This window comes from Miscanthus floridulus, chromosome 8 (genome assembly GCF_019320115.1).
Source record: "Miscanthus floridulus cultivar M001 chromosome 8, ASM1932011v1, whole genome shotgun sequence".
Taxonomy (NCBI): Eukaryota; Viridiplantae; Streptophyta; class Magnoliopsida; order Poales; family Poaceae; genus Miscanthus; species Miscanthus floridulus.
In genome coordinates, this window is record NC_089587.1 from 65,127,083 (window position 1) to 65,143,068 (window position 15,986).

Below are 15,986 nucleotides of genomic sequence, written 5' to 3' on the forward strand. Positions count from 1 at the left end.
TGGGGCCTCGTTCGATAGTAGCCCCCAAGCCTCGGGGAGAGCGTGAAAGCTCTCCCTGAGGTTTTGATGAGACTTGGCTTACGGCAGTTCCTGGTGGGATGGTGTTTCGTACTCGAGGCTTCGGTGGGTGCGTGTGAGCGCACCCACCGGGTGTAGCCCCCGAGGCCCTAGAGGAGTGGATTTGTCCCTCCAGGGGCTTTTTTCATGTTGAGTGAGGGGTTTTATCATGTTTGCCGAGCCCCCGAGTGCGAGTTCGGGTCGCTGGGCCTCGGCTTGGTTGCAGGAAGAGACCTCGAGCCTCTGCTCAGAGCAAGAGGGCGATCAGGAGTTTCCCTATCTTTTTTGTGCGGCCCTCGCGCATCCTTTTTGTTCGGAAGGAGGGGTTTTTATCACATTTGCCGAGCCCCCGAGTGCGAGTTTGGGTCGCTGGGCCTTGGCTTGGTTGCAGGAAGAGCCCCTGAGCCTCTACTAGGAGCAAGAGGGCGATCAGGTGTTTTCCTGTCTTTTTTGTGCGGCCCTCGCGCATCCTTTTCATTCGGAAGGAGGGGTGGAGTATGCCAGGCTACCCTCGGTGGGCGAGTAGTGACACCTCCAGTGAGCTATTACCGGGTAAGTCTGAGTGGAGGCCCATGCCCCATTCGATAGGGGTCGGCTAGCGGTCCAGAGACGCACTCCAAAAGTACCAGAGGGCTTCTCTAGTGGGTCCTAGGGCTGTTCGATTGGCCTCGGGGGCTCGGTGCCTCCCTACGGTGGGATCCCATTCAGAGACCTCCCTGCCAGTCTCGGACACGACTTAGGGCATCCCAAGCAATTGCTGGCTTAGGCCTCGGCCATGTACGGGCTCACCCATAGTCATTCCTGACTCTGTTTGTCCTGGGGCGGCTGTCAAAACCCTCAGGGGCCTAGCCTTCGAACCCCTGGACCGTAATGAGCTCGGTGCCTAGTTCCTTAGTCTGAAAGGAATTGGGTGGGGGATATTCCCTTCCCATTGGCTGATGATGGCAGGTGTGCCTTTTGAGGTGGTTCCTTGGGGAGACGGAATGGTGCCTGCCGTTGCTGTGGTCGAATGCGACGCGACGTCTGCGGATGGGATGTTACTATGTGCACACGGTTAATAAGAAAAAGGTGGACGCGTGGGCGGTTTGGTCGGATCTGGATTAACTGCGCTAGATCTGAGGGAAACTTTCCTAGTTTCGTCGCCCATCCATTTCGCCCTCTTTCCTCCCTCATAAGTATGTGATGAGCTGTGCCCCACCCCTCCTTACCTTTTTTGCCTGTGTTTGCCCTTTCTGCCCTCGAGCGGTTGCTAAGAACAGAGGAAGAGAGCGCCGAGGAGAAGAAGGGAGAAGGGGGAGGAAAGGAGAGAGAGAGAGAGAGATAGTGAGAGCATGCCTTACCGCTGTAGCCACATTCTCCACTGCACCCATGGCCGGCGGTGCTGTTGTCCTCCAGGCGGATCCTTGGGGTTCGTCCGACGTGTCCGTGGTGACGCTGTAGTCGCTCGTCGACGATGGTACTCTCCACCCGATCACCGACCCCAACAGACCGGAGTGGATAGCTTTGGGGGAGGAGTCGGAGCCGAGGCCATGCGATGGCTACATTATGAGCTTCATGTCCTTCCACGAGCACGGCCTCGGCTTGCCGGCGGACCGATTCATGCGAGCGTTCCCGCATTACTACGACGTGGAGCTCCACAACTTCAACCCCAACTCCATCACGCAGGAGGCCATCTTCATTGCCATCTACGTGGGGTACCTAGGCATCGCCCCCCACTAGGAGCTATGGCTCCACTTCTTTTGGGCGGGGCTCAACACCAAGCCAGCGGGTATGACGGGCATGTGGAAGGCGTTGAGGGCCGGCGGCTGCACTCTCCAAGTGCGCCAAGATAGGCAGCCCTTCTACATCCTAGCCCAGCTTGCGTCGTCCAACCGCCGCTGGTACAACAACTGGTTCTACCTCCACAATGATGACGGTGGGCTTCCCCCCTATACTGGGCGGGTCGTGGAGAGCCAGTCGGAGAGGTGGAGGTATGGCGTCCCATTGGCTGATCAGTCCAAGCTACAGCCGCTCCTAAAGGCGCTGGAGAGGCTATGCAGCCGCGGCCTTACGGCGACCATGGTCGTGGTGGCCTTCCACCGCCGGAGGGTGCTAACGCTGATGGCTCGGTGACAATGCCTGTTCGAGATGACACCGGGTGAGCCGATCGACGGCATCTGGTTGTTCGTCGTTGCCCTTTCTGATGAGGAGATTCTGTGTTAGGTAAGAGACACGGTGGAGGGGCGGTAGAGGAGCACTGATCTGACCCCGTTCCCGATGCACCCGTCGCGGGGGTACATCTCTCTGGTGAGTCACGCATCGCTGTGGCCCCCGAGGCCTCCTTGCTCCTTACGTTTTCAATCTGTTTCCTTATTTGCGTTTGCCGTTCCTGTAGGGGATGAGGGATGTGCGAGCCTCCCCGTCGCCTATTCCCGAGGACGTAGAGCGGTGAGTGGAGAACAGGGCACACGCCGAGGCGTATAAGGAGTGGAAGGATGCCGAGGAGGCAAGGCGCAAGAGGAAGAGCCTCGAGCGCGACGAGCTAGAGAAACATCGCCGATAATAGAGGCACGACGGTCTCCCAGAGGAGCCATCTCCGTCATCGTCGTCGATGGATTCTTCGAGCGATGACGACGAGAGCGAGGTGGGGTGGGCCCCCCTAGACCATCTCCCTGACGTCAGGGAGACGGCGCTCAGGGCATCGGCGAGTAGCCTGGCATCTCTAGGAGGAGGAGGAGAGGGTGCCTTGGGGCTGGTGATTGCCCGCCCCGGGGCCGAGGCCGACACGCCCGAGACACGGGCGTCGGGGAAGCACGTCGTCAGCCCGATGGGCTCGACGGCAGAGGTGGAGCGGGCGACGGTGGGGGCGACCCAACCGCCTCCGCCGAGGGCCGAGGGGGCATTGGAGTCCAGCAAGGGCCAGCCGGTACCGGTGGACACGGGGGTCATGCCACTGCCACCGCCACCGCCATTACCGAGGTCGAGGGATGCGGTGCGGAAGCTATTGCTTCCCCGTTCAAGGTAAGTGTTTTGTTAGTGGAGTTTACAGCATTTCCCACTCGTTCTTTGGTCGTATGCTGACCTCGTGAGTGTTTTGTCTTCAACCAGAAGCGTCATGCGGAAGTGCCCGCCCTAGCACCACATAAGGTGCTCAAGGTGAGCACCAGCTCCACCACCCGATGGGTGGTGGACGCGCAATCCGCCATGCAGCGTGGCGCGGTGTCGGCCAGGGCCGACTCAAAGGAGCCGGTCGCCCAAGGAGAGGCTACCGAGGTGGCCACGAAGCAGGCGGGGGAGGAGACGCCTATGCCCCATGAGGCCGGGGCCCTCGAGTCAGGTGAAGCCAAGGTGCCTTCAATCGCTGAGGCCACCGAGGGCAAGGCCGAGGCCCCTAGGACCTCCGAGGCTGAGGTGGCAGAGGTCAGGGCTTCCAGGGCTTCCAAAGCCAAGGTGGCGGATGCCGGGGCTCCTAGGACCATCGAGGCCGAGGTGGTAGAGGCTAGAGCTCCTAGGACCACCGAGGCTGAGGTGGCGGAGGCCGGCTTGGGCACGGCAGAGCCGGCGGCCCAGGATGCGGAGATGGAGGTGGGGCAAGCTTCGATAGCGCCCCTGGTCCAAGACCCGCCGCCATCGCAGGAGAGCGCCCAGGAGGTGGAGGTTCATTCAATCTCCTCTGATGATACTTCCCAAGGGAAGGAGGTGGTGGATGCCAAGGCAGCCAGCACTGCGGAGCAGCCAGCTCTAACTTCTGGCGAGGGGAGCTCGGCCCTCATCCGGGTACAACCTGAGCCCCGCGGGTGGGATAGCCCGCGTGTCTTGTGGTGGAGCCGGGACGACTCTGAGGGAGAGCCTCTGTTCGCCCTCGAGGACGCGAACGAGGGGAGGCACTAGGGCTCCTTCGAGCAATTCCGCCGACTGGCGGAGCGGTCGCTGTGGACAGCGCTGTCCGTCGTAGCTGATAACCTGCCCGATGTTGCCCAGGTACGCGCTTTCTTTTCTCATGCTATGTCGCCTTTTTCCCAAGTTTTCTCACAGTGCTTGACGTTTGTTCTACCTATCCAGGAGCTCGAGGCCCGGTCCCTTGAGAAGTCGATGTTCCTCTGACGGGAGAGGGATGTCTAGGACCAGCTCTGGCAGCAGAAGGACCTGCTCGCCAATGCTAATGAGCTTCTATTGGCATGGAGCACGGAGGTGGAGGACCTCCGCCTTCGCTGTGCTAACATGAAGGCCGAGGCGGCCACGGCTCGAGAGCAGGCCACCCCTTTGGCGACGCGGATCAAGGAGCTAGAGGAGGAGCTGACCCGGGTGGTCAGTGAGCGGGACACCTTCAGGTCTCGGGCCAAACAAGAGGCGGCCTCTGCCAAGGCCATCGCCGAGCAGCTAGAGGCAGAGCAGGGCGTGCACCTACTGACGAAAGGTGCCCTGGCGGAGGCTGTCAAGGTGGCCGAGGCCTCTCGGGTCGAGGCCTTAGCTTGGAAGGAAAAGGCCGAGGGTGAGTCCTGTTGAGCCACGCCCCTTGTTTTATTTGTTTTTCTTGCGTTCGACCCCTAACTCCCCGATGTGATGCAGAACTGGAGAGGGAGGCTTCTAGGGCGGCCGAGGCCTCTCGGGTAGAGGTCCAAAACTAGAGGGAGAAAGTCGAGGGTGAGTCTCATAGGCTTGCACCCCTGTTCGGCTTGTTTTCCTTTGTGCTTAACCCCATCCCGCTTGTCTTGGCGCAGGGTTGGAGAAGGAGGCCTCCGTCGCAGTGCAGGCGGTGCTTGAGGTCGAGATTCGGGAGCACAACGCGCTGCGGAGCGCCGCTCGTACTACCTGCGAGGCCTTGGAGGTCGAGGGGGTCGAGTCAGGTAGCTCTCTCGGGAGCCGCTTGATCGCGTTGAGCGGCCGAGTCCACGAGCGGCTCCGGGGGGCACTGCATACGGGCGTCAAGCACGCCCTAGCCGTCGTCTCCTCGCACTATGCCGACATCGACCTCGAGGCCATCAGCGATGGTTACGTCATGGCTGAGGATGACAAGAAGGCCAAGGAGGAGGTCATGAAGCTGGTGGAGGTGGCTGAGGCCCCTAGCACGGCACTGGCCAGGTTGTTCGAAGAGGAGGTGGTTCCTCCTACGCCGACGCTGGCGACCCTGAGTTTTGACCTAGGCCAAAGGGGCCATGTAAATAGATTAGGACTTACATCATTGTACCATGATGCTTGTGGCCGTCGAGGCCTTTCAAAGTACTTGTGTGTATATGCTTTTTAATCATTTTTTTGTATTTCTGAGCCTTTGCCCTCTGTCTTGTCTTTGAACATATCTCTTGCAAAAAACTTCTTCGGAGCCTAAGCTGCCCTTCGGGCAAAAGGTGGTGAGGGAGTTGCCGTAGCCTAGAGGCGTAGGCCATCTCGTGGCTCAGCCGGCCTTTTGGCCCTGAGATAGACTTTCGGTCCTTAGGTTTTATACAATCTATTTGTCAGAGTACGCGAGAGAGTTTGGCGTAGAATTTTTTTTCGAAAAACAACTAAATAATGGTGTCTGGGACTTAGGGGGGGTCCCCCTTCTAGCCCCCAAGGGAGGCTCGGTTCTGCAGAGGCAGAGCCGAGTCTTGTTCGAGCCCCACGGTGGGCACCTCTACAGAGGTAGAGCCGAGTCTCCCTTATAGTGTTATCGTAACGCCGATCCCCCATCAATGGGCTCGGGGGGTTTCTTGAAAAATTAGAACAACTAAAGAACGCTTCTTTATTGTATTTCAAGAAACAATATAGATAATGCTTGGGAATTTAAGGGTAGAAGCGACGCAGCTATTCTATGTCCCAAGCGTTGGTGAGGATTTCGCCCTTCTCGTTGGCTAGCTTGTAGGTCCCGGGCTTTAGCACTTGGGTGACGATGTACGGCCCTTCCCACTATCATAGCGACCGCCTCGGTGCGAATGGTAGCCTCGGGTGGGCCCATCGTTGTCGTGGCGCCATCGCCTGCTGACCACACCGTGGTCGCCTTGCGCCTCGCGTCGGTCACAGAGGCGGTCGTGCACCGAGGGGGCCTTGTTGGCTGTCGGTGCCCGAGCAGGCTCGGGACGAACCGATGCCTCTCTATCCTGCCGAGGCGGTGCCGTGGGTAGTTCCGAGGCGCCCCTGTACCGCCGAGAGGCGGAACCTTTGGCCCACTGTACCACGGCGGTCTTGAGGAGGTCTCGGAACTCATCGTGGACCCATTGCCCCTCCGAGGTAGAGGGCTCGGGCATTGTCCGGAGTAGCATCGCTGCTGCCGCTATGTTCTGGCGAGCGCGATAGAAGATAGGGGGTTGCTCGCCCCCTTCGTCGTTGTTGATGCGGTGGTTGACGTCGCGAGCCCTCCGTCGGGCTGCTCCGCCATCACCGCGACCCCGCTGCTCTTGCTCAAGAGTGTCTCAGAGCTGCTGCAGAAGGAGTCAGTCTTGTTTGACCTTGGCCTGAAGCTCACGGAGCTCTCTAGGTCTAGGCATCGAAGTTCCTCGGGGGCGGGGTTCTCGTCATCATCGCTCGCGCTCGGCACCCCGAGCTCGACGTTGAAGCACTCACGAGTGGGATCGTGAGTGCCTTCGTCATTGGAGTCAGAGTAGCCGAAGCAGTAGTCGCTCGTGGCCATGAAGCGGTGCATGGCTTTTGGGTCGCGAAGCCCGGAGAAGTCCGCTTCGGCCCACGCCTCGTCCTCCTCCGAGGAGTCAGCGTGGGTGTGGGTCGGGGTTGTGGCGATGAGGTCGAGGGCAAAACGTTGGTAGGCGGCGGCGGCATTGCCCAACCCGAAGGGGTATGGGGATGGTGTCGTTGCCAGGCTCCGCTCCGCTAGAGTTGACTCCTCAGGAGGTGGCGGGGCAGAGCTTTATGACGGGCATCGCTGCGCGCCACCAGCGTCTTTCCCTTGCCCAGGCATAAGCTAGACAGGTCCCCAGCCAGGGACTCTGTACCAACAGTCGGGTATGGGATACTGGCGGAGCGCGGTGCGTCGCCCTGAGCTCGCACGGTGTCGGGGTGGTCCCGCCCGCGTCGTGCCTGGCGAGCGCGACGAGGGTGGCGGCCTGGGCGCCGCCTGCGCCTAGGCTGCTGGTGCGTGATGTCGTCATCGATGGATGGGGCTCTGGGTGGGAGGAGTACCATATCATACTCATATCCTAGAGACATGAACTCTAGGCTCCCGAACCGGATCATCGTGCCGAGACGCAGTGGTCGCACGGGGTCTGCCATCCGGAACTTGTTGGGATGACTAAGCTGACACGCAGTATGTCCCCTACCTGGCGCACCAACTGTCGGTGTTTTGGGTCCGGTGGGTCCTCAACTGACTAGTGAAAGTATACTACGTGCCCCTAATCCCGAATGGTGATGCAAAGAGACATAAGGTTTATACTGGTTCAGGCAGTAGGTGCCCTATGTCCAGTCTGAGAGAGTGATCTTGTATTCCTTGCACCGAGGTTCTTGTAGTAGGGGCTTACAAGCTGGGCGAGAGAGGAAGCTAGTCTCAGGTCCCTGCATAGAGTGGCGTGGGTTGCTTGAGATGTTGATCTCTTGCAGTGGGGGAGCGTGTGTGTTACAGAGCGTTGTGCGTTGCTTGCACGCGTGAGTCTCCTCCCTCCTAGAAGCGGCCCCGGTCACTCCCTTTTATAGTCGAAGGGAGGCACAGGGGCGGTACATGCATTTGCTACGTGGCGTTTTCTGAGCAGAGGCGGTATGTCTGAGCTCTGTAGCTCGTCACTGTGGCGGCATGGTCGGTGGAGCGGCCTTGTCCTCGGTGTACTGGAGCGATGTGCCGGTCACGCCTGATCCTGTGCGACGTGGGAGCTCCTGTGGTGGCATGTGCGCCTTCTTCTGTTGGAGGCGTGCTAGTTACTGTATGTTTGACCGGCGCGGAGAGCCGAGGCTGGGTAGATGCGACAACGCGGGTGCGTTGATTCCGAGGCTACAGGAGCTTGGCCCTGTGCACGATGTGGGGCTCCTGCAGCTTGACGCAGGGCATGGCGTGGACGACGTGCCGGTCCCAGAGTGCTGACAACATAGAGAGCCGAGGGCTAGTCGGTGTCGAGGCTGAACCATTGTGGGGGGCTCGGCGGGCGCGAGTCTCGAGGCTACAGGAGCCCGGAAGCGGATAGCCGAGGCTCGGAGGGAGCAGTTGGTTTTGTACATTGATTCCGAGGCTACAGGGACCCAAACTTGACTTTCCATGCCGCGCTGTCCTTGGAGCAGGGTTTAGGCAGCACAGTGTAGCACGGGTGTCAGCCGTGGGAACAGTGCCGAGCACAGCGGCCGGTAACCCCTGCCCCGTCTTGTCCCGGACGGCATCGCGTCGATGTGACTCCTGTCTCATCGGCCACTCCGCTGTATCGTGCTGTCGTTCGGCTGACGTTGCGGGAGCGGTTGGACGCGTTAGTTGGATGTGACGTCCCGTCAGAGAAGTCGGTCAAGGTGGCGGTGACGGGGTTGATGCTGAGCCGGCCTCGAGTGAGTCGGTAACTGGGTGCTCGCCCGAGGCCTCATGGCGCGGGGCCTCGGGCGAGTCGGGAGAATCGGTACCGCGTGTCCGAGCCTTGCGCGCGGGGCCTCGGGCGAGTCGGAGAATCGGTACCTCGTCCGAGGCCTTGCACGTGGGGCCTCGGGCGAGTCGGAGAATCGGTACCTCGTCGAGGCCTTGTGGCGCGGGGCCTCGGGCGATGAGTAAGAGAATCGGTACCTCGTCGAGGCCTTCTCGGCGTAGGGCCTCGGGCGAGTGCAGAGAATCGGTACCTCCGTCCCAAGGCCTTGTGGCGCGGGGGCCTCGGGCGGAGTCGGAGAATCTGTACCTCGTCCGAGGCCTTGCGCGCGGGGCCTCAGACGAGTCGGAGAATCGGTACCTCGTCCGACAACGTTCGGCAAAACAACTTTTCTTACTTTTTTATTTTTGTCTTTTCTTTATATTTTTTTGTCCTTCCTTTTATTTATCCATCTTTTTTACTTATCTACATTCTTCCTTATCCGCCCACGGTCGCACGGATTACTCCTTGTGGTGAAGCTTCCTCGCCCCAAGATCCGCATCGTTGGCCCTACGCTGCCCACACCCTGACAGACGACGTCCGACGCCTCTCGCGGCCCCATGCCCCCGTGGGTAGGCTTCTAGGTGGCTCTGTGCTGAAGTGCCACAGTGGTGTCTCCATGCCCAGCGGCTTCAAATCTTCGTGCCCCGACGGCCCTGCGATGCTCGTGGACTAGCGGCCTCAAGATTTGAGGTGATATGGAGTTAATATTATCCATGACGTTCGAGTTCGAGTCTTGTTTAGTCATGGTTCCTTTTTTATATTTTTTACATGACTTTTCTTCCACAATTTGGCTACACCAAAAAATATGAGTAGAAAATTTGGCTCTTTAATATTAGTTATATAGAGGCATATAGATATAGATTATTTTAAATAATCTATTTTCCTTTAATATAATTTTGTAGCACAAAAGAATATTTTTGAACAAAATAGAAGACATAAATCTTGGTTTTTCTTTGATTACAACTCAAATCTTGGGTTGGCCCTGGTGGCCTTGTCCTGGTCGGCTGGTAAACGGGCCTTTGCCCTAGCCCACGTACGTGTGTCTTCAATACGATGAATAGCAGCCACACACACGTCCAGGACATACCAACACGTACAGCCGCTGCTTGCTCACGAAGCTGCTCAGTGCTCGCTGGCCGTGGCCGGTCGCTGCGCTCGCTCGCTCGCAGCTTGCCCGTGCGACAGCCGCTCCCTAGCGTTGACGCGGCGACGCTGCTCGCCCGCGCTGCTCACCCATCTCAGCATCTGGCCATCGCTCCCTTGCACTCCTCCATCGGTGGGCGCGGTCCGTGCTCATCCTCTCGCGCGGGCCGCGCTCGGGAGGCAGCGTCGGAGCTCGCGCGGGCCACGGCCACGGCGGCGGTTGGCGAGGGCGCGTTCCCAGCGGCTTGCGAGGGGCCCAGGATCCCGCCGCCGCCGGCAGATCTCGCGCGAGCCGCGCTCGTGCGGCGGCGTCGGAGCTCACGCGGTTTTCGCCTCGGCGGATCTCGCGGCCAGGCGGGCGGACGCGGCTGCACGGTTGGAGGCTTGTCCAGATCGGGTGAGCAACGGGTCTTGGACGCAGCACACCAGGTCGTGAGAACCGCGGCAACGTCCGCAGGACTGGGTGCGTGCGCCCCTCCCTCGTGAGTGTGCATGTGGAGAGCGACTCGGAGTGAGGCCGAGCCTTGTTGTGCTCAATTTTTTTGTACCTACATGGTTGGGGTCGCCTCGATTTGATATGTATTTTTGGTCGCGATCTGGACAGTAATTATGAGGTGTCGGTGAGTATGTGTAATATGTACTCTATGTTGGGGTTCTCGGATCTAAATCGTGAGAAATGGTCGATAGGGTACTTGATAATCTCGGTGATCTGTATCTAGTCTTTCCTGCCGTGATGGTTCCAACATATTGTGGCATTCCGCCACGGCTAATAGATTCCTGAGGGAACACGGTAACAGTTTGAGCCAATAAATAACCTAGACGAAAAAAAAAATCCAGACAAAAAACGAGTCCGAAATTTTACCTTTTTATTATTACTAGAGCGTGTTCGCGTGTTGTTAGATAGCAAACATTTTGTACTAAACACACATGAATCGTACGATAAGATAACAATTCTATAGAAATTAAATATCAACATTAAAGTGACCGTTAATCCAAAAAGTAAAGTTTATAAAATTAACAGTCACGGAGAACACAGCGTCACATGCTCACAAAATCTACTTTATAGACATTTTTGTGATGCGTCTAAGATAATGTTTTATATTAGTAGGAAGAAATCTTCCATATCTATTTCCTTCGTGCGCCAATAAATCCACGAATAAATTCCGTTGCATCTCTATACCATTTTGAACACATACTCGAGTATATATGTCAATATTAGTGTCTATCGCATGGGTAATACTGCGTCTCTTGAAAAATCTTCCACAAAAACTTAAAACAAAGTGTTATACTCATCGTATAAATATGTGTGACTTTTGATCTATTCCACGTAGACATATATTATAGAATAAGATATCCACTTAAGTATCTATGGCAATATTCATGATCAGCGATATATAGAAATAGTTAAATCAGTAGATATTATTATCGTAAGCTATAGTGACTCTGAGTTAGTTACCTATCTATGTCCTCGGCAATGTTTCCTTCCGTCTGGATTTTTATTTGAAGATATCCTCATTCCATCTAGGAATATGTACTATTCACTGCGTCCGTATACTGCAAGGTAAATCCAAGAGTGTACTTAGCATACATCAGCGCTGGTGTCTTTTGGACCATTTGTGCTCTTTCAGGCCTATCTTCTCCAATATGAAATCTATCTGTTTCTGCAATCCACCTTACTATTTGTTCATAGAAGAACGAATCAATCAACATTTCTAAAATATAAGATGTGTACAAATAGCTGTGTTAGGAAATACCCATAATTTTATTGATGTCAGCACGTCTGAACATCTCGTGCAAAGAGTCTAGCATCTGGACCTCACGTTTTTCGACGTTTATAACAGCAAGGTACCAATGTGTATTTGTAACATTTATTGGAAGGAACACCTATCAAATCAAACAATAAACATTTTGCCATACATAAAAAATTGATAATGAAAGACCAATAGACCGTTTAAAAAATGCTACCATGTCATGCTTCAAGTAAGCTAGCACCCTTTGAACTAAACCTAGGACGCTGTGAAGTGCCACTATTAAGGTAATTGACTTCAATGGTCTCATCCTTTTCTCCATCCCTGCTTCATGATTACAACTAAGCACGCAGTTTTAAGAATTAAGATAGACTGTACCTCCTGACATCTTTTTCAAACCCTCTTAGCCTTCAGTAGTTTAATATAAGCATCTATGACCACCTCATGAATTCCTCCCGCTCTAGCGCTACGTGGCTCCTCACGACACGCTCCTTGCACGCCGTGCACATGGTCTAGGAACTATAAGAGACACACGCACGGTATAGGTAGACAAATTAAATTTGTAAGTAATGCGACTCATGCGTGGGTGGACTATGGACACGTATGTGCCATGGAGGCTACAGAGGTCCTCCATCGGGTGTGGCGAGGTCGCAGCGACAAGACCGATGATCTCGAAGACTATTTCGTACTGGGAGCAGCTAGTAGCGTCCGTCGCTGCCACCCAGTGAGGAACCGCTCTGGACGGAATTTGTCAGGGTCTATCCATACCTTGCTGTTCCTCCCGATCTTGTGTATGTCCATTATGACGCTCGCTGGCATGCTATCGGTGGATGTCGATGTTCGAGCGATCGCCGCGTCCATGGCACTGACATCGCGTTAGTGAGATACTATTTGTGCAATATTTAATTGAATAAAAAATACATTGTATGTGTTAGTAATGTTCTGTTACCTTGCCTATGGCGTTAGAACATTCTTAAATATAATATTCTTCGTGAAAGTTCCATCCACTATTGGGGTCTTCTTATCCTTATCTTTTTATTTGACGCATTCTTATTTTTTTTCTTCGGCATTTTTTAGCATTTTTCTTCTCCATCTTTTTGGCCTCCTCCTCCTGTGCATCTGCATCAGGTAGGAGGGCAAGGATCTTAATATTCGTTCTTGACGTGGCTCTAGACATCGCAACGTACAACTGATCGTGAGAGGAACACCAGGTGCGGGCAGGTACACACCTATGTTCGGGATACTTTGGCCCTGTGACTTGTTGACCGTCATGGCAAAGCTCAGCCTGATAGGAAACTGCTTCCTCTTAAACAGGAACATCTCATCATTGGACGGGCATAACGTTATTCGAGGAAGGAATACCCGCTTTCCAGCATGCTGCTCCACCACGATTTTCGCATCGATTGTATTTCTTCGGAACCCTCGCACCACCGGTCTTGTAACATTGCATAGCCCATTTGCAGGGTCAATATTCCTAAGCAATATGATAGGACACTCAAGCTTGAGCTTCAAGATGTGTGAAGGCAGCCTGTTGGGGGTCAGACTGTTAAGGAACTCTGATGGATAGTAGTTAGGTGGATCATCTACCGCGGAGTCAAAACTATGATACAACGTCTCACCACCCTAGAACATATCAATCATTTTCATATTGATCATGTCAACCCAATCGTTACATGTAGATAAAATCGCTCTAGTGGTGATGTAGTCTTTGTCCACCATGTTTTCATTTAGATCTGGAAACATGATGCCGATCAATCTATAAAGATCTTTCTCGCCATCGCTAAAGTACGGGACACAGATCTCATCTAGAATATATACATTGCCATCTTCGTTAACCTCTTCCATTCCACCACCAATGTGCAATAGATAATCAGCCCTCATGTTGTGGACGAGCTTTAGGTGGCGCATGGATTCCCAAAGATATGACCTTCGTAGAGAAGCACCGACTATTTGAGCCCTGGATCCTTTCCTCACAACAGGGAGGACCTATCTGAAATCCCCACCAAGGACAACAGTCTTCCCACCAAACGGTAGGTCTGACTGACCCATTATATCCCATAGGTTGTTGTCTAGTGCTTCCACATTTTGCCTCTTTGTCATAGATGCCTCGTCCCAAATTATGAGAGCTGCTTGCTGCAACAACTTGGCAGTACCACTCTATTTCGTGAAGCTACAGCAACCACCCTCTACAATAGTGAGGGGTATCTTGAAACGCTGAGTGGGCCATCCTCCCGCCTGGCATTATGGATGCTGCGACTCCAGATGTAGCTGTAGCCACGACAAGCTTGTCCTGGTTACGTAGTTTTGTGAGAAGTGCCCTATACAAAAGGTCTTTCCTATCCCGCCAGGTCCATCCACAAAGAACATCCCACCTTGTTTGTTGTAGACAGCGGCCACTTATCTCATCGTAGACAGACCTTTGCTCGGTGTTGAGTGAGTCACACAATAGCACATCTTCGAGATTCTGCTCGACGCTAGCTTCCTCAAATATCTCATGAGGAATATGGCTAGCATCGTTGTATGAGTGATCAATATCTAGAAGAGGAAATGACCTTATGCCCTTCCCCATAGACTGTAGCATGATTCTAATGTCTATCAAAACCATCTATTACACCAGATCCGAGGATGGATTATTGTAGCTGTAGTCCTCTGACATTGCATTGTAGTGTTTTTTCCACAACCATATCACAGCATTCGGCTCGCAGAATACCAATATTGTTGCAAATAGCCTTCGCAGAGAGGAAGGCATCTGGAAGAAAGTTGCTTCACTTAGACATTCATCTAGTGTATTGTCTTCTTCGATTAGACCCCTCCTTTCTGTAGCTTCACGGAACGAAGGCAGTAGCACGCCATCAACCGTCCTAAGGTGTTCATATGAGGTAGCACCAGTAACATTATTTAAGAGAACACGAAGAAAGTAGCGTTCTCCCTTAGCAGGATGGGCCGAGATGACTCTACCAACTTGGAAAACGAAGTTTTTCCTTTTCTGCCAGAATTTACCATCAGACTACCAGGTAAAATGCTTCGAGAAGTCTCAATACAAGATTCGACGGGCTTCCTCATGCATCTTGTTTGCCTCAAAGTATGATGTCAACATTGACTCTTCTACACCTGGCCTATTAACGATCCGTTCGACCTTGTCCTGTTTATGAAATGCCACCATGTGCATGTTGGGTAGATGAAGCTACAGTTGTTGTACTGGTGGATGGTTCTTGCTCAAGTCAAAGCCATATATCCTCCATAATGCTTCTAGAGGCATCACCCACTGGGCGTCTCTATACTGCTTGATCTCATCAACGTTGCCTTTCTCGTCTGCTTTGTCGATCTCCCTCATCACCACCGACGCCCTGTCATGTCCCTTGTATATGTACTTGAACAGATACTTTATCGATTTGATGCTCCTACAGGCCTCAACATTTATATGGCAGTTGAAGGTACGTAGTAGGCAAGGGTTGTAAGGAATGACCCATTGATTGTCCAAGTAATGGCCTCAAACTTTTTGCGTACAGTCGTCATTGCGTCGTCGATAGATGGGGTACGAATCCTTTCCCTATGACGTGGCCTCACAGAATGGGCGCGGGTAATGGTTTTTGCATGACCCGTGGTCCACCATGCATGGACATTATGGATTAAGCGTCCCACAAGAACCATGCATCATATGCTTCATGACCATCTTGTATAGCTCAGGGTACTTTTTCTTGTTTGGTAGCTCTGCAGTGATGATCATGTCATATTGCTTGGGACATGTGAGTTTGTACTTCTATTCCATTATTAGCAAGAAGTGTGCATGCGGCAAGCCCCCATTCTGGAACTCCACTACATATACGTGGCCTTCACCTTCCCAAGTATGTCATTCTTCATCAACATTTTTCTCATCGCCTCTAACTTTGCTCTAAAGACTCGTGTGACAAGATTTGGGCGGTCATGTGGTGTCTGGCATGGATAAAGTTCATTCTTGATCTCATCCCAGTTAGGGTTGCATGTCATTGTGAGGAAGATATCAGGTTTATCGTACTTTCACACCAGAGCCATTGCATCCATGTACCTTCGATGTATGACGAAGACAGGACAGTACACCTTCTAACATTCTCAGTAGATCCTTCACCCGAATGCATGTTGTCCACCAGGCCTTGGTATAGGTCAGCCCTCAAAGTATCTTGATTGTTCCTCATGTAGTCTAAACGCTGAGCTCTCAATCTTGATGTAGGTGTTGACAGGCGAATTGCTAGGAAATGACACCGACCATAGAGTATTGGATTAAATATCCCTGGCCACATCTAGAACTTGTAGCTAGTAGTAGTCATGCACAGAGACACATGTATTCACAATAGGTTCTACTAGGAAGACATTGTTCGAATTAGTATCATGAGTTAACTATAAAAGAGTTTATATTGCATTATTGAAAAGAGTTCAAGTTACCTCCATCATCATCATCACCATTCTCAGCATGCTTTTTGTGGATTGCTCGAGCTTGATCAACGTGAGCCATAGTCACACCCACTTTTGGAATGCAGTTGTCCCACCCGAGCTCACCCATTGG

At 53.6% G+C, this 15,986-nt stretch overlaps 1 protein-coding gene across 1 annotated transcript; it reads left to right on the forward strand.

Moving 5' to 3' along the window:
* Positions 1-3,240: 3,240 nt before the first annotated feature.
* Positions 3,241-3,927, forward strand: LOC136469241 (uncharacterized). Its single transcript, XM_066467518.1, has one exon. The coding sequence runs from the start codon at positions 3,241-3,243 to the stop codon at positions 3,925-3,927; it is 687 nt and encodes a 228-aa protein (XP_066323615.1).
* The last annotated feature ends 12,059 nt before the right edge of the window (positions 3,928-15,986 follow it).